This window comes from Talaromyces proteolyticus (genome assembly GCF_021365285.1).
Source record: "Talaromyces proteolyticus strain PMI_201 chromosome Unknown BGW36scaffold_17, whole genome shotgun sequence".
Lineage (NCBI taxonomy): Eukaryota > Fungi > Ascomycota > Eurotiomycetes > Eurotiales > Trichocomaceae > Talaromyces > Talaromyces proteolyticus.
Genome location: NW_025764293.1, coordinates 492814 through 520556, shown reverse-complemented (window position 1 = coordinate 520556; position 27743 = coordinate 492814). Strand labels below are relative to the sequence as shown.

At 48.2% G+C, this 27743-nt stretch overlaps 8 protein-coding genes across 8 annotated transcripts; 6 read left to right on the top strand and 2 right to left on the bottom strand.

Annotated features, from left to right (window-relative positions):
- Window positions 1-84: 84 nt before the first annotated feature.
- On the top strand, window positions 85-2287 carry BGW36DRAFT_309468 (glutamyl-tRNA synthetase; the record flags this gene model as incomplete). Its single annotated transcript, XM_046212405.1, has 2 exons — window positions 85-336; window positions 404-2287. 2 exons carry the CDS (start codon window positions 85-87, stop codon window positions 2285-2287), a joined length of 2136 nt encoding a protein of 711 aa, XP_046065337.1.
- Window positions 2288-2720: 433 nt separating this feature from the next.
- On the bottom strand, window positions 2721-3257 carry BGW36DRAFT_434152 (putative ribonuclease H1; the record flags this gene model as incomplete). The annotated part of the gene is made up of 1 exon (XM_046221377.1): window positions 2721-3257. The coding sequence occupies one exon, from the start codon at window positions 3255-3257 to the stop codon at window positions 2721-2723; it is 537 nt and encodes a 178-aa protein (XP_046065336.1).
- Window positions 3258-3995: 738 nt separating this feature from the next.
- Window positions 3996-4367, top strand: BGW36DRAFT_434151 (uncharacterized protein; the record flags this gene model as incomplete). The annotated part of the gene is made up of 2 exons (XM_046221376.1): window positions 3996-4022; window positions 4083-4367. 2 exons carry the CDS (start codon window positions 3996-3998, stop codon window positions 4365-4367), a joined length of 312 nt encoding a protein of 103 aa, XP_046065335.1.
- A 627-nt stretch (window positions 4368-4994) lies between these two features.
- On the top strand, window positions 4995-6863 carry BGW36DRAFT_352992 (uncharacterized protein). The gene is made up of 2 exons (XM_046213399.1): window positions 4995-5709; window positions 5792-6863. Exons 1-2 carry the CDS (start codon window positions 5297-5299, stop codon window positions 6645-6647), a joined length of 1269 nt encoding a protein of 422 aa, XP_046065334.1. The 5' UTR covers window positions 4995-5296; the 3' UTR covers window positions 6648-6863.
- A 388-nt stretch (window positions 6864-7251) lies between these two features.
- BGW36DRAFT_421216 (uncharacterized protein) lies at window positions 7252-13181 on the top strand. Its single transcript, XM_046219541.1, has 5 exons — window positions 7252-7426; window positions 7499-7742; window positions 7817-12846; window positions 12914-12982; window positions 13037-13181. The coding sequence occupies exons 2-5, from the start codon at window positions 7551-7553 to the stop codon at window positions 13041-13043; spliced, it is 5298 nt and encodes a 1765-aa protein (XP_046065333.1). The 5' UTR covers window positions 7252-7426; window positions 7499-7550; the 3' UTR covers window positions 13044-13181.
- Window positions 13182-15686: 2505 nt separating this feature from the next.
- On the top strand, window positions 15687-18632 carry BGW36DRAFT_309505 (uncharacterized protein; the record flags this gene model as incomplete). The annotated part of the gene is made up of 5 exons (XM_046212412.1): window positions 15687-16359; window positions 16413-16513; window positions 16566-17004; window positions 17069-18414; window positions 18468-18632. The coding sequence occupies 5 exons, from the start codon at window positions 15687-15689 to the stop codon at window positions 18630-18632; spliced, it is 2724 nt and encodes a 907-aa protein (XP_046065332.1).
- Window positions 18633-19522: 890 nt separating this feature from the next.
- BGW36DRAFT_365922 (putative ras small monomeric GTPase) lies at window positions 19523-20584 on the top strand (the record flags this gene model as incomplete). Its single annotated transcript, XM_046214697.1, has 5 exons — window positions 19523-19568; window positions 19625-19673; window positions 19723-19739; window positions 19787-20224; window positions 20271-20584. 5 exons carry the CDS (start codon window positions 19523-19525, stop codon window positions 20582-20584), a joined length of 864 nt encoding a protein of 287 aa, XP_046065331.1.
- Window positions 20585-25631: 5047 nt separating this feature from the next.
- On the bottom strand, window positions 25632-27074 carry BGW36DRAFT_392298 (nicotinate-nucleotide pyrophosphorylase). Its single transcript, XM_046217685.1, has 4 exons — window positions 26706-27074; window positions 26588-26643; window positions 26377-26517; window positions 25632-26303 (listed from the first exon to the last, which is right to left on the bottom strand). The coding sequence occupies exons 1-4, from the start codon at window positions 26859-26861 to the stop codon at window positions 25700-25702; spliced, it is 957 nt and encodes a 318-aa protein (XP_046065330.1). The 5' UTR covers window positions 26862-27074; the 3' UTR covers window positions 25632-25699.
- Between the last annotated feature and the right edge of the window lie 669 nt (window positions 27075-27743).

The window sequence follows — 27743 nt, the reverse complement described above, 5'->3', positions numbered from 1 at the left end:
GGATTACGTTACCAAACTTCGGGATGAACTATCAACAAATTGTTCCCTACAGACTCATATTGTCCTTTTTCTAAAAAATCGCAAATGGCTAACCTTACCGTGGCATCAAAGGATAATAACGCTCTCAGCCTTCCCATAATTCTTGCTTTATCTTTCCTGTCGCAAATTGATTCGTCACGTAAATTTACTCTCAATTATGAGGACAAAGCCTCGTTGAATTCCAACGGAGAATACGCCGAATTTACTACTGACGACGCTGATAAATTTGTAAATGACGCAGTTCTTCGGTATGCTCAGAAAGAACTGACTTCTTTGATTGTTGGCAACCAAGACGACGTATGTATCATGCACAATCCATTGTTTTTATACAATTTGACCATTCTAATCCGTAAAACCGGCCCAGGTCACGGAGTGGTTGTCCCGGAGCACGTCCCTTACTTCTCCCGATTTCAAGACTGTGGAGCAGTCAGTTAGCGAGCTGGATTCGCATCTTGTCCTCCGTTCCTACGTCGTTGGTTACTCCCTGACCCTTGCTGATATTGTAGTATGGGGAGCTCTCCGTGGTAATAGGGTATCAACCGCAGTAAGAAAGAAGTACATCAATGTTGATCGGTGGTTTGATTTTATCGAATCTTCCAATTCCTGGGTTGCTCCTGTTATCGCTGGTTTGGAGAAGACTGCTTATGATAGAAGGGCTGCAGCAAGTGCAGCTGGGGCTAGTTTCAACATAGGTCTCAAAAATACTGAAAATGGTATTATCACTCGCTTCCCCCCGGAGCCTTCTGGATATCTGCATATTGGTCATGCAAAAGCCGCATTACTGAACGACTATTTTGCACATGAGTATCCTTGTCCCTCGTCTCGACGGGCCCTTATCTGTCGTTTCGATGATACAAATCCATCAAAGGAGAATGAGGAGTTTCAGGAATCGATACTGCTGGATCTGTCTTTGCTTGGAATTACCCCAGATCGAATCTCGTATTCTAGCGACTACTTTCAACAAATGTTTGATGCCTGTATTCAATTAATCAAGGATGGAAAGGCATACGCCGATGATACGCCTAAAGTAAACATGCAAGAACAGCGGATGGACGGTATTGCCAGCGCCCGTCGAAAAATGTCGGTCGAAGAAAATCTGGCCAGATTCGACGACATGAAGACCGGTTCCGAGGAGGGTCTAAAATGGTGCATCCGAGCAAAGATTTCCATAGATGACCCGAATAAGGCACTGCGTGATCCTGTAATATACCGCTGTAACTTGCAGCCTCATCACAGGATGGGGACAACATGGAAGATGTATCCGACTTATGACTTTTGTGCACCCTTCTTGGATTCGCTGGAAGAGGTTACCCATGCATTACGAACAAACGAATACCGAGATCGCAACGCCCAATATCATTGGATGCAAAATGCTTTGGGTATTCGCAAGGTTGATATTTGGGACTTTTCACGCCTCAACTTTATTAAAACTGTTCTCTCAAAACGAAAACTGACTACGCTGGTTGATACTGGTGTAGTCTGGGGTTGGGACGATCCTAGAATGCCAACTGTCCGCGGTATTCGCAGGCGAGGTATGACGATACCAGCCTTACGCGAGTTTATCCTGAAGCTGGGGCCTAGTCAAAATATATTGAACTTAGATTGGACCACATTTTGGGCAACAAACAAGAAACACATCGATCCGATTGCAGCACGGTATACGGCAATCCCGAAGGAAAACGCGATAATTGCCAATGTAGCCGGGATCGATACCCCAAACACTATCGAAAAACCGAAACATAATAAAAATACCGGCTTGGGAACCAAGAAAGTTTGTTTGAGCAACGAAGTGTTTATCGGACAGGAAGATGCCAAGTCCTTCTCGCTGAATGAGGAGATTACGTTGATGAATTGGGGAAATGCTGTTGTCTCCAACATTTCTACTGAACCTACAACTGGGAAAGTGACGGCATTAGACCTGCAGCTTCACTTGCAGGGAGACCCTAAGAAAACAGAAAAGAAAATCACTTGGCTCGCGACCACTCCTTCAAATCTTGTTCCTGTAGAATTAGTCAATTTTGACTATTTGCTTACCAGAGATAAAATTGAGAAAGGTGAAGAGGTTACTGATTTTCTCAACGCCCAGACTGAATTTCGAACTGAAGCGTGGGCAGATTGCAATGTGGTCAATCTTGCTGAAAACGATATCATTCAATTTGACCGCGTGGGCTATTTCAGGCTTGATCGTGCTTTCCATGACGGCCAACCTGCGATCTTCTTTAACATTCCAACGGGAAAAAGAAATTGAAGATGTATCCTGATTCGTTTCCTATGCTTTGGTCGTTTATTCAAATAAAGGTAATCAAAAACTCGATTCTAAACATGTTGTGATAAATCCAGCAATGACAGACGTCTCAAAGCAAATGAAAACACATTTGACATAATTTCTTTCAGGAGTTGAGATCTAGAGATTGTTCAATTGAATAATCGTGAGAAGAAGTGAGAATCAGGAAACTAGCTATACAGATGAGGGGTAGGCTCAATGATCAATGCTACTCGTCATTCCCTTATCCTCATAACCTACGGTCTTTTTGAAAGCTCGTATCCGAATGGTTTGAGTAAAGACACAAATCTCAATTTCCAATAGGCTGGCCGACACCAGTTCTAGAAGCAACATCAAGTGTTAGAAAATGCGCCTTTTTGGTCTGGCGGTTATTATTTGATATCAAGGAAATCGGGTATTACCAGTCGGAATCATCGTCCGAAGAACCATAATAATAATTACCTTCTCTCTGCTGTCTATCCAAAGCATCATTGCAGGCTTGATCCGCGACCTGGTTATCCGCCCTAGGTATCCAAGTATACGTCACACTTCCTGCTTCTTTGACTCGATCATCGAGGTCAGACGCCCGCTCGATAAGATCCCGATTCGTAACCTCATAGCCAGCCGCGTTCGTCCAGCCGTTCCGACACCACTTGTATATCCATTCCGTCATGCACCCGGTAGCGTACTTGGAATCTGAAAAGATTTCGAGATGAAAGTCTGTGTATGAGTCTAGCTCCTTGAATTTCTCCAGGGCAAGTTCGAGTGCGAGAATGATGGCAGTGATTTCAGCACGCTGATTCGTCGGCCTGGCTGAAGCTGAATTTAAATCTCGCGTAAAGCACTTGTACTTGCCCCATTTGTTCTTGATGCAAGCTGAAGCAGCACCTATGGATCCGGGCAGTCCGTTACGTCTACAACCGCCATCGACGTAGATTTCCATAATGTAGCCCATGATCGACACCAGTATGGTGGAGGTGATGGTGTTGAGTCTGTTGACTGCGTTTTTGAGACGTAAGCTATGTAGCTACCTGAGCCGAGCGTGGAACAATATCAAACGAACGCCAATTTGATGGAGTTGCTCTACAGTGACAGCTACATACGTAGAGGAGAGATCGCAGCTGCGGGGCCCGAAACAGCTAGTCCTCCTTCCCAAGGCGCTCGTGCCTCAAGTAAGAGAAGATCTTTGTTTAGTTCGGACCAATATTTATCCGGTCAATGCTCTGTTCTACCAATAAGAGCCAAATCAACCGCCGCTACCCTTGAAGGTTGCCCTTTTTGGTGTTATATAGACATATTTATTGAATATACTGCCATTGGTGGCGGATTCCCTGTCATCAGAAAGTGGGAGCCCGATACCAGCCGCGCCGGCCGTCAGACGTTGTCCGTGTTTAGAAGACGCAACTGTTGAACCCGTCTGCACCATGGTTAGGAACAAATCTCGTGAAAGTCCTGTACATGAAGCATCGGAAAACCAGAGTACTTCTCGAACTTAAATTACTAAATTGAACCAGCTTGTTGATGACTAATAGCTAGCCACATGACCAGATGTTGCCAACCGCTTTGTATGGTTCTTTAAACCTTCATTATATTGCCACTTCCACTGGCCCTTACAGCAGAGGGCCGACATCATGCTTCCTTAAATGTCTTTGAAGGACACGCGAAAGCTGCTTCCTGTTCATTAATGATTATAATGTGTCCTTCCCAGGATACAACCTTGGTATTTTCATCCATCTCCTAAAGCGCATTTTACAGTGAGACTAATAGTCAAGTTCTATAGACCGCTTCGGCAACCAATGTTTTTGAGGATATTTTTCTCGGACATAATGCCACACAAGTGATTGGCTCATCAAATAGCAATCTCACAACGGCAAAGCAGATTACTGTCGAACCAGGGGCTACACAGTGCCTTGGAGATTTTGCGGATACGACGGTGCAACAAGTCCTCAACAATCGCTGTCGTGAACCGAGTCCAGCTGTGAAAACACGAACAAATACCGCTGTTTTTGAGCGACATCATGGACTCGGACACCCACTTGGGTCTGCCAGCGCAGCGATTACATAAGTACATAAAAGTACTGATGTATTTCTCATTCCATAACACCTGTCTTTGGCTTTGTTAGCCCTCAAATCACCAGATATCTTAACCCTTGCGTTCAGATGACCTATGTTTACTCGGTCCCCTGCTGCGTGACAGTGCATGCTTTAACCATCCCTTCAATGGGACTGGACCTGTTATTTCTCGATTCTGATCGCAAGAAGTAAAATGCTATCCATTTTCTTCGGCATAATTAGCCGTGGTACCACGCCTCGTAGCTCGCGGGTCGCTGAGCATGACCGGTCTACGACCTATTGGCCTTGCCGACCGGTCAATCGAAGCAAGGTAAAAGTACCATAAGTGCAGTTTTCATGAGCCTGACTCTCTCTCTCTATTAGAATGAACGAAGATGGAATTCAATTTCGCAGAATTACGGAGTATGCGCACCCGCACATATTTGGCGCTCTGGGGGGTTCACAATTGTTTCAAGTTAGCGGCTAAGCATTTGATCTTGACCAGTGGGATGCTCAAAGACTGCTTCCTACGGAGTAGCGCAGCGGTTAGATCATCTCGTAGTAGAATAGACTACGATTATTCGCTGATGTTTCGCGCCCACGACGTTGCTTCACAATGCATGGCCTTCATTTGGTGGCGAATGGTTGCGACGGGACGTAGTGCGACTAATTACGTAGTATATGTCCTTGACTCTCGTTGGCCGTGCTTATTACTTTAGCTATTGCGACCCCACATCCGTGTTTCGGTAAGCGCCCGGGCTGTCTGGCGCTACCGCTGAGATCAGACTAACTTACCAGACATGCGACCTTATATTATTCGAAATCTACCATGTTCTTAACCCGGGGACAACCATTCAGAACCTCTTACATTGTCCCTGAGCCCCCAGACTTTTTCGAAGTGATATTGATGAATGTTTTGCTCACTTGTAGACTTGAATCATCATGGCAGATCCGCTTTCAGTTACTGCCAGTGTAGTAGCATTGGCTGGGTTTGCTTTTCAGACTAGCAAATCGCTTTACCAAGCTGTCGAGAGCTTCAAGAGCTCGAAGAGAGCTATCCGTGAGCTGCGCGACGAAGTCGAATCGTTGACTGGAGTCCTTGAAACGTTAACACAGATCGCTGTCGAGTATGAAGATCAATTAAAATCCTTGAAACTTCCGCTATTACGGTGCGGTAAGGCCTGCAGGGAATTCGAAGAAACTATCAACAAGTGTGTGGCGCATGCAGGCGGGCAGAGGACAAGCTTTCGTGACTGGGCGAGGTTGCAGTATATGGGAGGTGATATCGCAGACCTTAAGACCACTTTGGCGGGATATAAATCAACAATCAATGTTGCCATTGGTGGCGCGACTTTGTAGGTTTTTCAGTTCCTCAATTTTCTTTGAAAATTCTGGGAGGTTGCCGGAGAGATGGCTGATAAGCATTAAATGTAATAGTCGTCAAGCCGCCGTCACTACCGAGGTCCTCGACAATTACAAGAAGATGATTGACGAGGCTACGTCAGATCTGCAGGAGCACCTACAGATTATTGATGAGAGAATGCAGTCACTCTTAGAGCAAGGACGGCCACTTCAGACCCGACACGCCTCTGAGGTTGAGGAAATCATAGAAGAGAAAGAGAGCATAGGACAGTGCCTAGCAATTTGCAACGACGTTTCACAACTTATAGAGAGATTTCAGTCTCGCTCAGATCGGATCTTTCATACGTCCAACAAATCACCTTCAAGAGATAGTGGTTCACTATCTGCTGCAGAAAATTTGACAAAGAACATGCTTATGGATTTCCAAAAAAAGTTATCTACAAACCAAACAGACCTTAAAGCCCGACTCCTGGAGCTAGAAAGCCGATTAAAGAATTATCCTCGGCAGGGTGAGGCAATGAAAGAGCAAGATGCTGCTATACTGAAGGCTATGAGAGAAGAAAGAGACAGCCTTAGTCAATGTCTAACAATTTGTGCTGACGCATCCGATCTTACGGCAACCGCGCGGACCAATGTGTATGAGGATGTATCATCTGCAGATAATGCACATCAATTAGTTGTGTCGACAATAGGGGATCTAATATCAGCGAAACACATCATAACTGGGTCCAATTCAATTCAATGGCTCGGCCAAATGTCTGATGATACGATACAGAAGCTTTCTGGTGATAGCAGACGCATTATTCCCCAGAACGAAGCTGTACAAGTACGGGCGGAAAAGGATGAGTTTCATAACCGGTATGGTGCTGGACACCAGCTCGAACGCCGACACTCTGAGCAACACCGACCTCCTCCTAGTGGAAGCCTATAGGTATTCGCATTACCCCTAGGTAGGCTTTTAGTGCATCGTGATGGAACATTAATTCATATCATACTTTGGTCATTTAGGGTTTCTTTTTTTCTGGCCTAGCTTGCTTTCTTTGTTTGCGCCTGCCAACCGGTTCTACGTAGCCTTGTCGTACCTTGATAAATGAGCGAGAAAGGACATATGCCTATAATACTTCAAACAAAACCATTTAATTTTCTTGGTCCTTTGTAGAATCTTCTACAACGCGGATCCCCCGACAGAACAGCCACAGATCACGTCACGTATCGACGCTAACATTAGCTCGTACCATTCCTTCGCTAAGCACCAGAACTTTCTTAGGGAGTCATGGAGATCACTTTGCCAGCCGCTGAAAATAGCGGGAGGCTAGATTGAACTCATCTCGGCATAGTTGGAATGCACTTTGTGAGTATCATGTGTGTAATGCGTCAGAAACGAGCTTCTCAAGTGAACTTGAAGGGGGACTCATGAACATGCTATATTGAATATACTGGATGTGGCTAGTGCAGCTCCACGTGGGCCCGTTCCTCGCCGCTGCTTGGCGCCGAGGCCCAGCCAGTAATCCGCCATATTTATCACCATATGTCAAGTGCTGTCTCCTGATCAATATACTCACTGGCGTGACGCCGTGTTCTTGGGTTGACTATCTTGTTTTTACCTGGCATTTGTGTCTGAGCGAAAAACGATCCCAGTTCACGATTTACCTCGGCATGGGCCTGTCGCTGGCTTGAAGAGCGGAACGAACCTCGTGGCCCCGTGAAACGGTTAGTAACCACCGCTGCTGTCCTACAACATACACCAGGAATATTGAACGCTTACGTGATTACTTTGTGCAGGGCCCAAGGCAAGCCATAAATTGACTGCCCTTGTCTCTATCCAGCCTGCAGAATGGCAGAGTCCAGCGGAGCCCAAAATAATTCTTCAGCCAACGAGCTCGGAAATGGCTCCAAGAAACTACACCACCGCATTCCCTCCCTGAAAGGCTCGCCGGTCAAGATTACTACATCTACTGAGCTGGAGGAAGGAGCGGCATCTTCACCCCTTTATGCAAGCAACGTGGTCGATCAACCAATTCGAGAGGTGAGCTTTGACAATCTACTACGAAGGCAAAGGCTACCGTGCTGGGATGAAATGTTCTTATTGATACACCCCAGGACTCACCGCTCGACGATGACGAGATTTCTCGACCACCCTTTCCCGGGCCCTCAACACCCTCTGCCACTCGAAACGTGCAGTTCTCCCGAAATGCGTCCGACAATGAGCTACAAGAACAAGGGCGATCACGGGCATCTTCAATTGCGCCAGATGAGATTGATGTACTATCGAAAGATAGAAAGCAGTCTATATTTAACAAACTGAAGGCATTCGCCGCCACCCCGTCTTTCCCTTCCTCGCACTCCCGTTCTGCAAGCGTTGCCACTGCTTCTGGTGTAAACGACCTTCGTCCTGCGAATGACCCACAAACCCCGACATCTGAACGTGAGGAATTCCGATTCCCGGCAGCCCTCGATGAAGAGAGCGAAGGAGACGCGGATGGCGAGGAAAGTGGAGGGGAACAGCGGCTGAATCGGTTGCGGAGAAAGAAGAAAAAGCAGCAGCGTCCACCACGCAGGGTGGACACCGATTCTCCCGGCCCGCAGACTTCCCCAACAACCCCGAAAGTGACCAATGCGCATCCGGGGCTTTTTTCGTTTAATTCTTTCCACCCGTCTGATATACAACGGCCTAGCATGTTCCGCAGAGCTACTGCCGACTTCTCTCCTCAAATGCGTGAACTTCGTGATGGTGTCTCTGAGGATGAAGGTAGGGATAGGTTGAATATGGATTCGCACTGGAGGAAACGAAGTACTGCATGGCTGTCCACTGCCCGTGGCTTGACGAATGGCGGACGTCAAGATACCCAGAATAGCAACAACGACGAGAGGAGACCTAGTAATTTCCGACGCTTAGCTACCCTTGGTGGGCCATCTGGGGAGCAGGAAGGCTTTAGAGAAGCTTGGAGAAGACACAAAGCCGAAAGGGGCTCGAGCTTGAGCGCACAGAAGTGGCGCCAAATCAAGGCAGGACTGAAACTGATCGGACAGAGACGCAAGGCAGAGAATACCGTCGATCATGTCAAATCCGCCGAACTTCTTGCGGAACTCACGTCCGGAATTCCTGCTGCTCTAATCCTCGCCAGTATGTTTCAGCGTGATGAGCATGGGAGCAGGCGTATCCCTATCCTACTTGAACAGCTCAAAGTTCAGATCACAGACAGCCGTATCGACTCGAACCATGGCGATAGACATTTGGTTTTCAGAATCGAATTGGAATACGGAAGCGGGATGACTCGCATGAAGTGGATAGTGCATCGCACTTTGAGAGACTTTGCCAATTTACATTTGAAATACAAGCTCCAGATCGGTACACAAAAGTACATCCAACTCAAGAATCCAGACGCTGGAAACGGTCTTCCTCGATTTCCGAGAAGTGCATTCCCGTACCTGCGAGGAGTTCGAGGTCTTGATAGCGAACGCGAAGAGGAAGAGGAAGACGGCGGCGGCTATGAGACCGGTGCTGAAGCAAGCGGGAATGAAGCTCGCCGTAAGATGAAGAAGCGGCGCTCTTCTTTTGCAATTGCACGTCGTCGGTCCAGTATTGGACCTGCTCAGGAGGGCTATACTACAGCGGGAGAAGGCGCCGGCGCCGGCACGGGTGAGAGAAGGTCTTATTCTGAACGACAACGAAAGAAACTAGAAAGTTACTTGCAAAAGATGATACGGTTCTTGATTTTCCGTCCCAACAGCAACCGTTTGTGCAAGTTCCTCGAATTGTCTGCCCTCGGTGTCCGGCTTGCCGCCGAAGGAAGTTATCATGGAAAGGAAGGCTTCTTGGTGATACAGTCAGCGAAGGGTCTTGATTTCCGTAAAGCCCTTACGCCGTCCCTGATCAAGAAGAGGCATTCGCCTAAATGGTTCCTTGTGCGCCACAGCTATGTTGTTTGTGTCGATTCTCCCGAGGAGATGAATATATACGACGTTTTCCTCATCGACCCTTTTTTCAAGATTCAAGCACAAAAGGTACGGCTGAGAGACCAGAATGCAATGGACATTGCTCGATCTGCCAAGCAGTCGGCAGCCCATCCTCAGCACCACACACTTAGACTTGAGAACTCGGAGCGGAAACTCCGACTTCTCGCGCGCAATGAAAGACAATTGCATCAATTCGAAGATTCTATTCGGTTCATGGTTGATAATACACCATGGTCGAGACCAAATCGTTTTGATAGCTTTGCACCAGTACGGAAAAACTGCTTTGCTCAATGGCTTGTGGACGGACGTGATCACATGTGGCTGGTATCGCGGGCTATCAATCAAGCAAAGGATGTGATCTATATCCACGACTGGTGGTTGAGCCCGGAGCTTTATATGCGACGGCCAGCTGCAATCAGTCAGAAGTGGAGACTGGACAGACTCCTTCAGAGAAAAGCCCAAGAAGGCGTCAAAGTCTTTGTGATTATGTACCGCAACATCAATTCGGCTATTCCTATTGACTCGGAGTATTCAAAGTTCTCTCTACTGGACCTTCATCCTAATGTCTTTGTGCAACGATCGCCCAACCAATTCCGACAGAATACTTTCTTCTGGGCTCATCACGAGAAATTGTGCATTATCGATCATACGCTTGCGTTTGTTGGAGGAATTGATTTGTGTTTTGGTAGATGGGATACACCCCAGCATCTACTTACTGACGACAAACCTACTGGCTTCGAAACGAGCGAGGTGCCGAGAGACTCCGACAACTGCCAGCTCTGGCCAGGCAAAGACTACTCCAACCCGCGTGTCCAAGACTTTTACGATTTGGACAAGCCTTATGAGGAAATGTATGACCGCAATGTTATTCCCAGAATGCCATGGCATGATATTTCCATGCATGTTGTAGGCCAGCCGGCCCGTGACCTGACAAGGCACTTTGTACAGCGGTGGAACTACATCCTACGTCAACGAAAGCCAACCCGACCAACTCCATTTTTGCTTCCACCGCCGGATTTCAATCCTGCCGACTTGGAAGCCCTCGGCCTCGATGGAACTTGTGAAGTCCAAATATTGCGTTCCAGCAGTATGTGGTCGACGGGTACGCCAGATGTGACAGAACACAGCATCATGAATGCCTATGTCAAGCTGATTGAGCAGTCTGAGCATTTTGTGTATATTGAAAACCAATTTTTCATCAGCACCTGTGATATTGACGGCAGGAAGATCGAGAACCTGATTGGAGAAGCTTTGGTAGAGCGAGTTATCCGAGCCGCGCGGAATGGCGAGACCTGGCGTGCTGTCATCGTCATCCCCCTTATGCCTGGCTTCCAAAACACGGTTGATTCTGAAGGAGGTACTAGTGTGCGTCTGATTATGCAATGCCAGTACCGCAGTATCTGTCGCGGCGAGACATCTATATTCGGGCGTCTCCGAGCTGAAGGCATTGAGCCGGAGGATTATATCCAATTCTTCAGCCTGCGAACCTGGGGCAAGATCGGACCGAAGAAGCAGATAGTAACTGAGCAGTTATATATCCATGCAAAATGCATGGTGGTCGATGACCGAGCAGCAATCATTGGATCTGCGAATATCAATGAACGGTCTATGCTAGGCTCACGCGATTCGGAATGCGCCGCTGTAGTTAGGGATACCGACATGATTTGGTCCACGATGAACCAAAAACCGTATCTTGTCGGCCGGTTCCCGCACACGCTGCGAATGCGGCTAATGAGAGAGCATCTCGGCATCGATGTCGACGAGATACTGGAACGCGACATTGCGACTGAAGCTGCATCACGCAGTCGACGGAACAGCAAAGACAATGACTCCACGGGCAATCAAAGCGACCACCACACCGAGACAGAATCCCTGGAGCGCGAGAAGCAAAACGAGAGGGAGATGATTGAACGCCGCCATCGGATTCAAGACGAATTTCTTACCCGCTCGGAAGATATGCACAGTTTCAACCACGACGTCGACTGGGAGCAAGGCAATAACCCGAATTTGAAGTCGAACCGGAAACTCACTGCAGACCCTAGAGTTACGGAGAACGCGGAACATCGAAAGGATGTTGACGGTAATGGCGCTGATCGGATGAAAACTAGCATCGAGACTGGCGTTGGTTTTGGCAGAGATTCTGCCTTACTAGGCAATGACACTGAAGTGCTCGTCAAAGACATGGCTTCCGAGGGTAAAGGGACATTGGCCAAACCGAAGAAAACCTCGAAAAGCGCTGGGAACGGTCAAGTCGGCAACGGAGATATCAAAGAGCATGTCCTACCGCCTACCCCCGGCCAGATTCATGATGACGGATCGCTGGAAACCACTGCCCCGACGCATCTGCCACCATTGCCGCAAACCAACGACGTTGATATCGGCGGCCCACGAGACCAGGTAGGTTCATCCGAATACTCACACCCTCTCGCAGCGGCCCTCAGACAACCATTCGTCGACGAACACTGCATGAAAGATCCCGTCAACGACGTGTTTTACTACGACACATGGCAGACGATTGCCGAAAACAACACCAAGATATACAGAACGGTGTTCCGCTGCATGCCCGACAGCGAGGTCACATCCTGGAAGGAATATAAGGAGTACACTGCCTATGGCGAAAAATTCGCCGAGGCACAAAACAACCGGCCCCACGCCGCACAAGCGATGAAGTCGCACCAATCCAGTAGCCAGGATGAGAAATCGACTGCTATCGATGCTGATTTGGTTAATTCCAACTCTCACTTTTCCAAATTCGAGGCTATTGACGGGTCTTCTGAGCTTGGCTCCGATATACCGCCTGTCCCAAGCCAGAAACCAAATACCACACTATCCGAAACACTCTCGCCAGATGACGAGAAAACAGCCCTAAAGGACTCTGACGAAAAAGGTAGCCACGCCGCAACAGACATCGAATCCGAAGCTGCTCCTCTTCCTCCTACTGGGCACGAAAACAAAGACCGGTCTGGCTCTGGCACGCAAACCGTCGGCTACTCAGCTGCTCTCAACATGAACATGAACGCGTCTCAATCCTCGCAACAACGGCGACGACGACGCACAATGACACGGGGGTCGAAGGGAGGGTTTCATACCTCTGACGGCGTGATTGATACGCGACACGCGGAGGAGCTTCTTGATATGGTGCAGGGTCATTTGATTAGTTGGCCGTATAATTGGTATGTACTTATCCTTGCGCCTTTTATCTTTATGCTTGTGAGGGTTGTTTGTTCTAATGTGTCGCAGGCTCGAAAAGGAGGAACAGGGAGGCAATTGGCTCTACACGCTAGACCAGATTTCGCCGATTGAAATCTAGTAAGTTTCCTCCTCTGTCTTACCTAGGGTTAGGAAGGTGGCTAATGGTGGTAGTAATTAATCACGACCTTTCTTCTGTCTACATCATCGGGGCATATTCAATTAGAACGCGTTGAGCGCGTATCCATATCATATCATATTAGCGTTATTCATAAGAGTATCATGCTATACCAATAAAATACAATTTCTTTTAATATACATTTGATTATATTACAATTGTTATTATTATAAATATAAATATAATATCATTGTTAGATTGCTGATGTTTGAGTAATTTCCTGGTTAGTAGGATACATGATTTAGAACGCTTGCTATATAGCACAAGCACAATATGCTGATCGGGGATTGTATACAGGTATTTTGTATTGTAATATACGGAGAAAGTATGTTTTTGTTTTTTTTCTTGTTTCTTTTCCTTTTTCCGACTTCGCTGTTGATGGTTTTCTTTTTGAGAGGTTTTATACATGTTATTATTACGAAAAAACTCTTCACATAGGGGCAGGGGCAGTGGCATCCACCTACGATTGCAGCAAGAAGTGTGGTGTGAATCACTACAACACCGAGTTTGAGACATCGCTGTTGGAAGGATAGTAAGGGGGGGATTCTTGTTATAAGAAGTGCTGCACTGCTAAGAGGAGGGAAGTCGGCACACTCAGTGGACTGTAAAGGTTACTATGGCTTTATCAGCTGTCATTTCAACGTGAAAGTTACCGGTACTCGGATAATTTTTATTTCAAACTATTTTTAAATGTTTTAGTTGAAAATGTGAAGATTCGTCAGATGTCGTTGCATGTCCTGATTGGTCAATTTCGATTTAGTAAGACTGAGTCGCTCCAACAAATAACAAGTTAGCATAGGCGTGATAGATTGATGTAACAGCCAGTAGCCAGTTGTCACTCATTGGGGTGTTTTTCCTGCCATTTCTTCCATCCTACCTGTTTGATATGTCTCTAATACTGGCCATAAGAAAGTCACCCAGCTTTTTATTTTAAACAGTGCAATCTCCAGCTAAACTATTATCTAACCTCTCTCTTTAAGTTTCAGTAAAGGCAAAAAATTGAAATACAAAATGGGTGGAGGCTCTGCACCGCCACTAAGACCCGGACACGTTAAGTGGCTCAGCCCCCGTCTCCACTATGGTCGGAAATGCCTGTGCTTTTAACCACATCCAATCATCGCCATCATTATTAATACGAGTGTGCATGCTATACTAATGATACAATTCCCTTCAATATACGTGTAAATATAAAATTACTATTTTGAATATAATTAGAAATATAATGGTTATATTGGCAATATTTGAGTAATTCCTTGGCGAGAAGGGTACTAGTGGCGGCCTGACAGCTCCCAGGAATAAGGCAGGGCCCTATATTTCACTAGCCAAAGTCAAACTGGCTCGGAGCTTGCGGGCCAGTCGGGGAATGCGGCCAGATCCCGGTTAGTCCAGTAATAATCTATCTCAGGCCAAAGGCAACGTAATTAGTTGGTAAAATGATAAGGTGTCATTATACGAGGACATTCTAATTGTATCGAATAAAGGGTTGATTCAGGAAGAAAAGAACAACGGCACCGTATTACTATTAATATAGTAAGGTTGATACTACTTTAATAGATTGAGTGCGGATCTGCACGAAATCATACAGGTCATATAGCAGAATACGGAAAAATTTTTCCTTTTTTCCTGCATTATACGGCAATGCCCCCACTAGTATGGAGACCTGCTGAATCATAATAAAACAGTTGCATGCCAGATTATACAAAAATATTTATTACTGTTACTGTCCAATCGCAGATGAGCAAAGCATGCATCGTATGTCCCAAAGTGGACGGACGGCCAGTCCTATTATGGTTAGGGGCTATGGGTGGCTGAGCCCGCGCCAGTTACGTCGCGATTAGATGCCAGAACAGAACAGCAACACTATTCGATGCTCGATTGAGGCTAGATTACGATGCGCAACTTGCTTTTTTGGGCCAGGCGGGGTATGGACCGTGCCCTAGCCTGCTTTTGGAAGGCACATACCACTCCCCTTTGGGCATGGCCAGCTCCTTCCCGAAAGAAGAAGCTTGTTGCTCTCCTACTCGAGGGTGCTAGTCCGTGGTAGTGATTTCAGCCACCGGCCTTCTCCACCCCCCGACGTCCTACTGTCCTCCTACTCCCATCCATCCCTCTGTTGGAGAGTCGGCCTTCGCCCGTAACTTCTCTGCCTAATAACAGTAATATTTATCTGATATTTATATTATTATTTATCATTTATCATTTCTATTGTTGTTGCCCTTAATTGTTTAATACGAGGCCCTCTTCAGCCACATTGTGTCTTGCTCATTTCCCCTCTTCTGATCTGCATCCCATTTCATACCCACACACCTGCTCTTGAGATGGGCTCGTTTCGACCCTGCGAGAATTCCTGACTTGATTCGATTTTATTGCTGGCTGCGTTCAGAAGAGTGTAGTTGGAGCTCCGTCAACAGCTGGAGTGAGTAGTGAAAGAGTTGGCCGCCAGTCATGGACAATAGTGCTTTCGATAATTTGCAATTCATCGACCGGCAACATACGACAGACTCGTATCCTCCGAGTACCGCCACTGTGACACCAGACTCACATGGCAGCGATAGCAATTCACATGGCCTTCGGTTTTCCGTAGCACAGAACCACCCCGCTATCACAACTCAGTCAAATGGGATGCACCAGCAAGCCTATCCGCTAATGGACCAGAGCGGCCAGTCGAGAAGATCGTCAATAGTATACGATTCTGTCACCGGCGATCCTGTCGGCTACGGCTTTGGCCCATCACCCAACCAGAGCACTACTAACAACAATGCATCACCAAGCATAATGTTTCCTGCCGGAAACCCGCAACTTCAGCAGTCCCAGCAGCAACCCGGCGGCTTCTATGACGGTGCCGAGCGCTTCAATCTGGACACGGGATATGATTCCGCTCCTTTCACGACTTCGCTGGATCCAATGTCCGCCTTCAACAGCTACGTAGCGCCTGACAATTTTCAGAACGCACCGATGAATATGCAACTAGCATATGGCGTTTCGACAGCGCAAACCGTGCCGCCGCAGCCGATGAATATGGTTTTTCCAGGGTCTACTTACGCGCCTATGTTACAGCACCAATTGCACGATCCGAATACTTCTGGGTCTATGAACCAAGAGAACTGGCCGAATATGTCGAATTTTGATTTGTCTTTGTCTGGCCAGAATTTACAATCTATACCCCTCCCTGGAAGCCCGGCGCCACAGAATCGCCTCGCTATGCAGATCAAAAATAAAAACGACTCCAATGTTGCCTCTTCCTACGTTCCATCTGAAGCTCAGCCTCGTCGGATATCCAAGCAAACCTCTGTTAATAATACTCCATTCATACCAGCTGGTAAAATGCACCTGCTTAACTGCCATGAAAGCACACTAACCGAGGGCCTACAGAAATTGCTGCGTCAAAGAAGCCAAAACCTGGAGGAGGAAAAGTTGCTTCTCAGTATTTAAACGCCTATTCAAGCAGCGGCTTTGATATGTTTGGTATCCTGGTAAGCCTGGTAGGGTACATCCATTGCTTATGGTCCGCTGACCGCTGTTTAGGCACGAATAGCAAGCAGGCCAAACCCGGAAATAGATATCGGTGCTGTTGACATGTCATGCGCGTTTATCCTTTGCGACGTCACATCCCATGACGATCCTATTGTATACGTATCTGACGCCTTTGAAAGACTGACTGGCTATACAAAGCACGAAATTCTCGGCCGAAATTGTCGCTTCTTGCAGGCACCTGATGGAAAAGTTGACCCCGGCATAAAGCGAAAATTTGTTGACGACCAGACAGTATATCGGCTTAAAGAGAAGATTCGCGCTCGAACTGAAGTCCAGGTCAGCATGATCAACTATAAAAAAGGGGGACAGTCTTTTATGAATCTGTTGACCATGATTCCGATTCAATGGGGCTCGTCCGAATACAGGTTCTATGTCGGCTTCCAGGTCGACCTAGTCGAGCAGCCCCAGGCAGTCACAAAACGGAATGCGGGTACGTCCTGATAGTCACCCCGCCACCTTTCTTTGGAGCATTATTTTTCTGAGAAGTGAGATAGATGGTTCTTATACAATCAACTACCAGCGGGACCAGCTTCCCCGGTACGTTCTTCACGCGCCAGATTCACGAAAGACCCAGGCCAGCTTGTTCAAAAGCATCAGCCACAGCGAGGTGTCTACTCTGTTAAAGTCTTTAGGCGCAGGCACCAAAGACATTTCTAGTCGATACCTCGATCGCATGCTACTCGAGAATTCGGACGACGTCATTCATGTTTTGTCGTTGAAGGGACTCTTTCTGTATCTGTCCCAGTCCAGCAGCCGACTCCTTGAATACGACCCAAGTGAGCTTGTAGGGAAGTCGATTTCCTCTGTATGTCATCCCAGCGATATTGCTCCAGTTACTCGTGAACTCAAGCAGACAACGGTCGGATCGCCTGTGAGTGTGGTGTATCGGATACAGCGTAAGAATAATGGGTACATGTGGTTTGAGAGCCACGGCTCACTGCACGTCGAGCCTGGAAAAGGACGCAAGTGCTTGATTCTTGTTGGTCGAGAGCGTCCAGTTTATACTCTTGACAAATCAAGCGTTCTGGAAGTCGGCGGCATAGGGGAAAACGATTTGTGGACAAAGGTGTCCATCTCAGGCATGTTCTTATTTGTATCGTCTAATTCACGTGCTCTTCTTGATAGGACCCCTAGTGAAATGATTGGATGTGGAATTCAGGAGTTCATGCGAAGCGAATCGCGCGGCGAATTGGGCAAAGCATTGGAAGTTGGCCGTACCGGTCAGCAGGCGTCATTCAAGCATGAAATCAGACATAAACGCGGCCACGTCTTGCAGGCCCGGACCACTTTGTTTCCTGGCGATGCGACCCCTGGAAGCAAACCTTCTTATCTCGTCGCTCAAACGCGACTGATCAAGTCTTCTCGTGCCAGTTATCTTGCGCAGCGCAATCCCGATCCCAGTGCAACTGGCTTCGTCACATCGACATCCTCCGAAACAGATCCGCAGACAAACGTTTCGCTACAAACAAAACCTACTATTCGGTCAGATTCTGCACAAATAATACATCCCGCACCAACCGAGGCAGGCTCTCATGGGTTACCCTTGGGTAGCCAAGACCAAGCGCTCTTATCAGACACAAACATATTCGAAGAGCTCAAGTCCGTTCGTAGCTCCAGTTGGCAATTCGAATTGCGGCAACTGGAGAGGCATAATCGATTACTAGCCGAAGAGCTTCAGGGTCTGATCACTCGTCGAAAGAAGCGCAAGAGGAAGAAAGGTACTGGTCCGTTAGAGAAGGCCTGTGCGAACTGCGGCACTCGCAACACGCCGGAATGGAGGCGAGGGCCCAGCGGTAATCGCGATCTTTGTAATAGCTGTGGGCTGAGATGGGCCAAGCAGGTAAGAGTTCAGCATCAGAATATGCGGGTTGTCATAAAACTGACCCTTTCTAGAATGGCCGTGTATCACCTCGCAAGTCTGACCAGAATGATAAGAATTCTAGCGCATCATCAGCATCAGCCAAGGCTTCGCCGAGTAGCATCAGCGATGATCGGCCAAATGAGAAGCTGGATTCTGAGCCTTCTGGCCGCACCAGTAACGAGACTGGCGATACCTAGCTTCTACCTATTTCTACCTGGGGATTATCATTTCGTCTCGAATCTCATCAAGTATGGATATGGCCTTCAAGGCTAACGCGAAGCAATCATCCAGTTTGGGCGGAGTAGCCTTGAGCGATGATGAAACCAGTCGATTGGTTGGCCAGATTGAGATATCAGTTTGTTCTAAGTCCAAACCACCGGTCATTGAATGTCGTACAGGTGTTGACTGAAGCGAACATCTACTACACCATTCCTCGCGTGTGACTCAGTCCGTCTTTACGGTGCGTCTCCGCACGCGGGGTTGGCGGCTAGGCCAGTATATAACTAAGGCAATCTATTTATCATAGATATACGACACATACCTAGCCTAGCCATTTATCATCAAAATTGAGAGTATATAAGGACATGACCCAATTTAAATGACTTGAGAATCCTTCGCCCAAGAATAGCATCTAATTTACCCAGTGGGCCCGGCCATGCCGAACAGGGCTGAAGAAGCACGCTAGGCCAGCGCGCTAACACTCCAAAAGGGGCTCAAAACAACGATCCTGCTCCACCAAAGCTGTCGAAAAAAGAAATGAAAAGAAACAAACACCTTGTCCTGAAGAACAATTACAATATCACAGCATCAATAATACTATTGCTCCGCCCTCGTCAGAACTTGTACGTGCAGATTGATATTCATTCAATTTTTGGTCGCTGTATAACGCCTGTCTTTAATTTGTTTTGTTTCTTTTTTTTCCCGCCAGCCCTATTTAACGCACGAGCTTCTTAACGAATCGCAACGTAATCGCGTGCTTCTATTTACCTCGACAGAACCGGCGACTAGTCACTCGTTAACAATATCATATCAACCTCTCGCATTGATACCATAATCTCGGTCCACTTCAGACAAGAGATCGATACAAATGGCGGATAAGGTGTCAATCACAATATGCGGGGATGGTGGATGCGGTGAGTGCATCAATTGAGGGCTTTCAATGACTGAGGAGGAATCTGACGCAGCACAGGAAAGTCGTCGATCACACTGCGCCTAGTACGCAGTCAATGGATTCACGAGTGAGTTGCCTCGTTATCAAACAGGAACAGTTCTTGCTAACAAATATAGATATGATCCTACAATAGGTACGAACCCGCTCACCCTCTTCCACTCCTTCTAACGAAATACACAGAGGACTCATACTCCGTCACCCGCAACATCGACGGCAGCGATTACTTCCTCTCCATCACTGACACAGCCGGCCAAGAAGAGTACCGCGGGGTATGGGAATCCTCGAACCTAAAATCCGATGCCTTCCTACTCGTCTACGACATCACGAGCGCGCAAAGCCTCGAAGCGCTGGACTACTTCATGGACATAATAGAGATTGAAACCGACCAACGAGCCGAAGACAGCCAGCGCTTATTACGCGAACTCGGCCCAGGCGAGTCTCGCGGCGTGCAGGTCGGCATGCCACCGCCCGTCAAGATTGTGGCTGGGAATAAATGCGATTTGAAAGATTCGCGCGTCATCTCGGCGCGAGACGGCCTCGAGTATGCGCGTAAACATGGCTGTGGGTTTATGGAGACGAGTGCGCGGGAGATGGTCAATATCGAAGAGACTTTTGCACGTGAGTTGATCAAATGTTAGTAAAGGGATGGGTCTGACGTGCGCAGTTATTGTTCGCCGCGTGATTGAGGCTAGGAGACAGCATTATCTCGCGCAACAACCGGTCCCTCGTATGGGTTCGTCGACGGCACGCACACCAGCATTGACGGTGGGCGAGAAGAGTGCGAGTGAAAGTAACGACAACTTTCTGAATGGTGGGCGTTGGCAGGGCAAGTTGTTTGGCTTCAAGAAGACGAGTAGTGCTGGGAAAAGGGTATCGTTTATGGATACCAGTGAGAAGAGTCAAGATGAGCCTAAAGATGAGCCCAAATACGAGGGTAAAAGTATTCATGTTTGGTACAGGCGGCTGCTATGTCGATGACGCTCTTTATCTATTTCTTTTTTTCTTTTCTTTTCTTATTCTGGTTGTGCTTCTAAATACCCTATTGTTTCGATTGATCTGTACTTTAGATATGTTTTGTAGAATATGGTTGCATGCATGATATGTTATATTCAAGCGGCCACTTAGATCGGGTGGCTAGCTGCTCTCATAATAATATTTCGACACGTAGGATATTATGAATGATATTGTAAGGGTCATATTGGAAGGTCTGCTGTATCCTGCAAGGAAGTGAATGTGATAACCCGCTAGTTCTAATTGGGCGTCCCAATACGCTGTCAACAACGGTCCGGTGGGTCCCTGCCGTGTGGAGAAAACAAACAAGCTGAATCCAAGTCATAACTTGTTAGAATCTAATAAGTACTACATCTAATGCCAATTGCTCAACGACAACAGTACCTGCTAATATTAATAATGGCCGCTGCTAGTCAACTACTCGATTAACCCTCGACAACACGGATATCAGTACGGCCATAAGAGGCCACACCATGGAGGACTCCACGTCAAGCACAGCGCCGCACGATCCCTCCATCGCCGACACCCACGACGAATCCTCAGTATCTCTACCCCCCCTACCCGACCATGATGACAACACTCTCGCCAGCAGCCTGCTCGAGCACTCCATCGACGCTGACGACACCCACTACCGCCCCGACAACCAGACAATCCTCGACGAGAAGGAGATGCAGCGTAAGCTAATGGATATCGAATCCAGCTTCTTACCAGAGCCATCTACAATCGGCATAGTGCCTGCCGATGCTCAAGCCGGTGCGGACGATACGTATCTTGTTGGGATCGTGGAGCAGAGCGCAGAGAATTCTTTCAATATGGAGGAGCACCATGAAGAAGCACGCGACGTAGGTGCTGGTGAGAGTCAGGAGTTGGATATATATAATACATCGAGTCTTGAAACGCTGACGTCGTCGCCAACCGCGGCTGCGGCTGAACGGACGACTTCGCGGGCGCTGTCGGCTGCGTCGAAGAATATCCAGCATAGTGTTAGTTCTCGAGAAGCGCGGCTGGGCCTGACGCCGAAAAAGAGCAGGCGGACTCTATCACCGTCAGTGTCAGAGTCGAGACAATCTCGTGATGTGTTCGTGGATAATGAAGATGATGGTAGACTCTCCGCGACACCGTCAGAGCGGAGGCGATCTCGTCCACGATATCTGACGAGTCGGCAATCATCGCATCGGTTTTCTACGTCCTCTGCTGCCAGTACAAATACAGACACGACGAACAGCGACGCGACTCTGGGCGCCGATTTTGCTTTGCAGTCTGGCGGGGCTGTGGCGGGGAATATTAGTAGGGGGGGACGTAATGATTTGTCGCGGTCGATTAGCTTGGGCAGCATGGCTTCGGGGGTGTCTGGGATGAGTGAAGAGAATGTGTTTGATAAACGGGCTGTCAGTGGTGCTATCGATGGCGGACTGCATACCTTGGATGAAGAGGACTCATCTCATCACAAAGATGTTGAGGATAACATGCCAATGACACCGAAAGCTGTGCCGAAAGAGTTGCCATTGCCCACTGATACTGTGATTGCAGCGCATGTCCAGGATATCCAAGTCCCCGGCACCTTTGCGCGGCAGTTTCGCGAGAAGTTTTCGAGCAGTTTATCGACTGAGAAACGTACGGGGGCACCAGCCCCGGGATTTACGCGGAGTGGTAGGAGTATGACGTTGAAAGAGCAGAGTAGTACGATTGACCGGCTGTCGAAAGAGAATTTCGATTTGAAAATGAGAATTCACTTCCTAAACGAGGCATTAAACAAACGCTCAGAAGAGGGCATTAAGGAAATGATATCGGAGAATGTCGAGCTCAAGTCAGACAAGTTGAAACTGCAGAAAGAGAACCAAGGAATGAAACGCACGATTCGCGACTTGGAGAAGCGATTGAAAGACCGCCAGGCCGGCAGGGATTCTGCTGCCAACGAGGACAGTGAAACGGACACTGACGAACACCGAAATACGGCTACAGAGGAAGAATTGGTTTTCTTGCGGGAACGAATTGAGTCGTATGAGGTGGAAATGGAGCGGCTACGATCGGAGGTATTTGTCGGGGAGAATGAGAAGCGCAGGTTAGCTGAAATGGTCAAGTCTATGGGGGATAGTCGCCCAATGGGCTCAGAGTCTGGAGCGAGAGAGGAGAGAGTAAGTACTCGAATCGGTTAGCTATATGGATGCTAATGCTAGATAGGATATGTGGAAAGACATGCTTGATGCTGAAACTGCGGCGCGTGAGCAAGCCGACGAAGAGAACCGCAGGCTACGCGACGAGATTCTGCGTTTAAAAACAGAAGGGAATACCAGTTCAGATGCTGGACGGTATGGAAGATCTGGACGAAAAGGCTCTTTCATATCCCATTCATCGGTCTCCGAGAGAGACCATGACCGTCGTCTAACAGTTCCCAGTTCTACGAGTAGTACTTTGGTAGAAATCGACTTGTTGAAAAAGGAGAATGCCGAACTACGCAGAGAAGTCAGCGCCCAGACCTCGATGCTTACATCTCGCAACAGAGAGAAAGAGCGGCTCTACCAAGAAATTGAAGACCTCAAACTTCAACGCCGCGATGGAGAAAGATCCGTCGCCGGGGACAGTATCTTTGAACGATCGGCATCACGAGCCCATGCCCGTTCTTCGTCACGTACTAGTAACGGGACAAGGGCATCTCCTATCAGCGATACGGAACGGGAGAGCTTGGAAACCCGGAACGGGGAGCTACGAGACCAGGTTTCTACACTCAAACTCGAGAACCAAGGCTTGCGCGGTCAACTCGATGAAATTACCATTGATCTAGAGACTTTAGATAAAGCTTATCAGGCAGATGTGGACCAAGCTGAAGAGGAGATACAAAATCTACAGCAGGAGCGAGACCAGGCGTTACTGATTGCTGATGAACGGGAAATCGCACTACGGGACCTTAAGAACGAAGCTCAAGAAGAGATCGACGCACTTGGAGATGAGCTAGATCAGAAGATTGACGAATGCCAAAGACTTGAACTAGACCTCCGAAACCAAGAAGAAAGCCTCAAGGCGTTGCAGGCTGAGATGCGGTCCGCTAGCGAAGGTATCCTCAGACTGGAAGAAGACGCTCAAAACAATCTCCAGAAATACAAAGCCGTACAACAAGAGCTGGAGGACTCAAACCATGAGATCGACTCGCTCGAGAAGGGTCTTTTCGAGGCAAATAACAAGGTTCAAAGACTCACCGTTCAACTCGAATCCGGCCAGAATGAAATCTCCTTCTTGCGTGAAGAACAAGACGCTGATAAGATCCGCATCAGTGATCTTGACTCGGAGTTGAAGACTACTCAGATCAATCTGCAAGTCGAGCGGGAAAAGACCAAGGAGCTAGAATCTCGTCTAGCTGAGGAAAGATACCAGCGCGAAGTTGTAGCCGGCAAGGAAAAGCAAGAGGTCCAGCGACTTATGAACGATTTGAACCGCGAATCATCAATGGCCAAGGATGAGGTCAGGAAATTGAAAAAGACGCTATCTGCACGTGAGATTGAAGCGTCGACGTGGAAACAGCGGCTGATGGAGCTTGAGAACGGGTTGCGTGAAGCGCTGGGTGACTTGAATGGTACTCGTTCTAGCCTTCTCAATTCGATTGTCAAGCTACAGAAAGAACTCGAGACAACTGCGCTGGAACTAGAGAGTACGAGATCTAAACTCGATGAAAAGGAGTCGACGCTGCAGAATCGGGATGCGTTGTTGGAAAGCCATGGGTTGGAGTCTCGCAAACTCGCAGATCTGCTAGAGCGCGAAAGACAGGCTCGTCGGGCTGACAAGCACTCTTTCGACCAGGCATTAAAATCTCAGCAGCACGCATCGAGGACCATCACCCAAAGCAATTCTCGTATTACCGATTTAGAAAATGCGCGCAGCCAAGACCGGAAGCGCTTTGGGTCGCTTGAACAGCAGCTCAAGGATCAGCTCAGCGAACGCAACACTCTCTACTTGAATTTATGGAAGCGGCTGTCAGCGATGTGCGGTCCCGACTGGGCACATTCAAACAGTCTTATCAACGGGAATCTGCCAAGTATTGAGGTGATTGGAAATATCCTTTTCTGGCCTGGCTTCAGCCGTAACCTTCTACTTGCAGTCAAGACTGTCGAGGGCATGCTCTCCGGCTTCAAAAACCGCATCCGAGCTGTTGAACGAGACCTCACGAAAGAATACCAATCACTCGAGCACAATATGGGCGTACGCATCAAGAAGCTGGATCGATTGGAAGAAGCCGTTCGAAACATCCGCACCCAGCAACGTTCCGCGGCAACATCGCCTGAAGTTACCAAATTACGCACTGAAAACCGCTTACTCAAGGCAGAACTCAATCTAATGCAGCCTAACCATCACTCGAGGAACCGGCATTCGGGTTCAGGGGCAATGCACGCCGGAGCTGCAGCTATTGCTGCCGCGGCCGCGGCCACAGCAGCAGACCATGATTCGGATAGATCAGGGCCACAGTCTCCAGTCCACGCGGAGTCGCGCAATAGTAAAGGATTGATCCCACGCAGCGCGTCCAGCATCCCCACCCTTCAAACCTCATCCGCCCTGACGAGCGGAGCGCACTCTACTTCATCGTCTCAAAGAGGGGGGAGCGATGCGGACCAGGATCGACGCTGGATCGAGCGCCTCCGCGAGCTTGAGCGTAGACTGAAAGCCGAGCGAGAAGCGCGTCTGGTCGACCGCAACGGTGCGCGCAAACGCCTCGAAGAGCGCGATGCAGAGAACGAAGAACTGCGCGCTGAACTAGAGCGTGAACGAATGCGTCGAGGACCACGGGCTGCTCTGGAGGGTTCCAGCCATAGAAAGGCGGTCGACTCAGCACCGCATTCTGGCGAGCGCACATCCAGCGATAACGACACGGATGCCCATAGTTCGTATGGCGAGGGTATTACCGTTGACATTGAGATGTAGCCTCATCTCTTCAATATTTGTTTACGATCCTGCATTGTTAGGTTATGTATTACGTTGACGACGGGCGGACTTTATATATAGGCAAGGCGTATGGAGTACACTATCAATACATACATCATTCTTCATCCTCATTTATATTCTTGTAGACCTACATTCATGTTCTTTCTTGTAGATCTACCGCAGCGAAACCTTGAGCGAAAAATCCACAATCGGCGTACCCTGATGTATCGAGCTGGTCGAGAGTATATCCACATCCTCACACACATACTTGGCTGCATTACTCTCATTCAGCCCACCACTCACCTCAATCAAGAACCCCCTTTTGCCCTTCTCCGCCCACTCGGTCTTAAGCTGTTTCGCCGCGCCACGCACCTCCTCCGCCGTGAAGTTGTCCAGCATGACCACATCCGCGCCTGCACCAATGGCGGCATTCGCTTCCTCGATACTGCGCACTTCGACTTCCACTTTCGTTGAAAATCCGCCGGCGGCTTTGGCGGCGTGCACGGCGAGGGGGATTGCAGCCGTAATATCATTTCCGCTCACATTCGCCTTTACATTTTTGTTTGTGGTGGTAGTATTGGCGTTGTTGTTAGCGCACGCCCATACGTGGTTATCCTTGAGCATGGTCATCGAGCTGAGATCATGACGATGCGGATCGGCGCCGCCGACGAGCAGCGCGTATTTCTCGACTATCCTGAAGCCCGGAGTTGTCTTGCGAGTACCGGCGAGCGTGCCGGACCAGCCGTGGGCTCGGAGGGCGGAGACGAGGGCGTTTGTTCTACCTTCTTAGCCCTTACACAAACGCACATCCAACTTTATAAATAGAATTGGGAGGGGGAGGGAGGGCATACTTGGTAGCTATCCCCGAGCATCTCGCGAGAATATTCAGCGCAACACGCTCGCCGAGCAGGATCTTGCGAACTGGGCCGCGCACCGTAGCGCATTTCTTGATCGGGGTGATAGCCTCGCCTTCATGCACATGCCACTCGACGCTGCATCGATGCATTCACTTAGCTGCATACACATACACACACACATACACACCGACAGTAACAAACTCACGTGCATCCCAACTGTGCGAAAACCTCATCGAAGAACGGGACCCCAGCGACAATGCCCTAATATCCATTAGCACACATATAATACAAATTATATATATATATATATGTTGTAGAGGTACCGCGCTCTTGCCCAGTAGATTCGCTTCCCCCGCGGCCTCGCCAACCACAAACCCGCCATAGTCGAAGCTAGGACAGTCCTCCTCCAGCCAGTCTGCGATCAGCCGCTTGTAGGTGGACGGCAGCAGGTGCGCCAGGGCACCATGTGACGCAGCCATGCTCGATCAATCGATATAGGAAGTTGTGCATGTAGAATGTGGTACATGTAGGATCCTGGAGGGGCAATCGCACCAGTGCGGGATAATCGCCAGATTGCGGGGCAACAACCAGTCAGCCAGAGCCAGAGCCCAGCCGATCCTTCTTTTTTCAGCCTACGGTGTACCTTGTAGACTGCATGGTTTACTTAGCTTACTTTAGCTTATTTGTTTTCGCAGCATAAATTAGAGTGATATTTACTAAAGTGCAAATATGGTGATATCGGTCCGAATAAAAGTCTCCGTGATTACTCATACGATACATGACATTATACATACAGTAAGTATCACGGTACATACAATACAGCTGCCGCTTTATGCCTTGCAACAAAGAACCCCATTTTTTTGCTTACTTTTGACTTTGGACTTTTTTATTTTTGACTTTTTGATACTCGATTTTTTTTCTTTCTAGTTCCGCACTGCTTTCTCCATTGGGAAATACATGACGGTGCTAAGCATGCTATTTATGACAATTATTTGGCGCTGATACTGTCAGATACTGACAATACTGACAAACACTGACTACTACTCTACGTCTACGTTCGCTGATCTGCAGCCGTTAACGGGCCGTTTCAGCTCCCTTACCGCTTTGGCTGCATCCTCTACCCAAAGGTCCTCCCAAAAACAACATTTGATCCACCAGCCAATACGCAGCAGTATCGTGACTACTCTGCTCTGTCTCAGCATCAAGTCATGTAACTAGGAAGTTAATAATCCTTACTACTGCTGATTTAATTATTATTTATTCAATGTCAACAATGAGTACAAGAGGTACTGTAATATTGTAGGCACCAACGTTACTCCCGCACAGCCTGTTCCTGTCATACTGAGCTGTGTGTTGTGTTG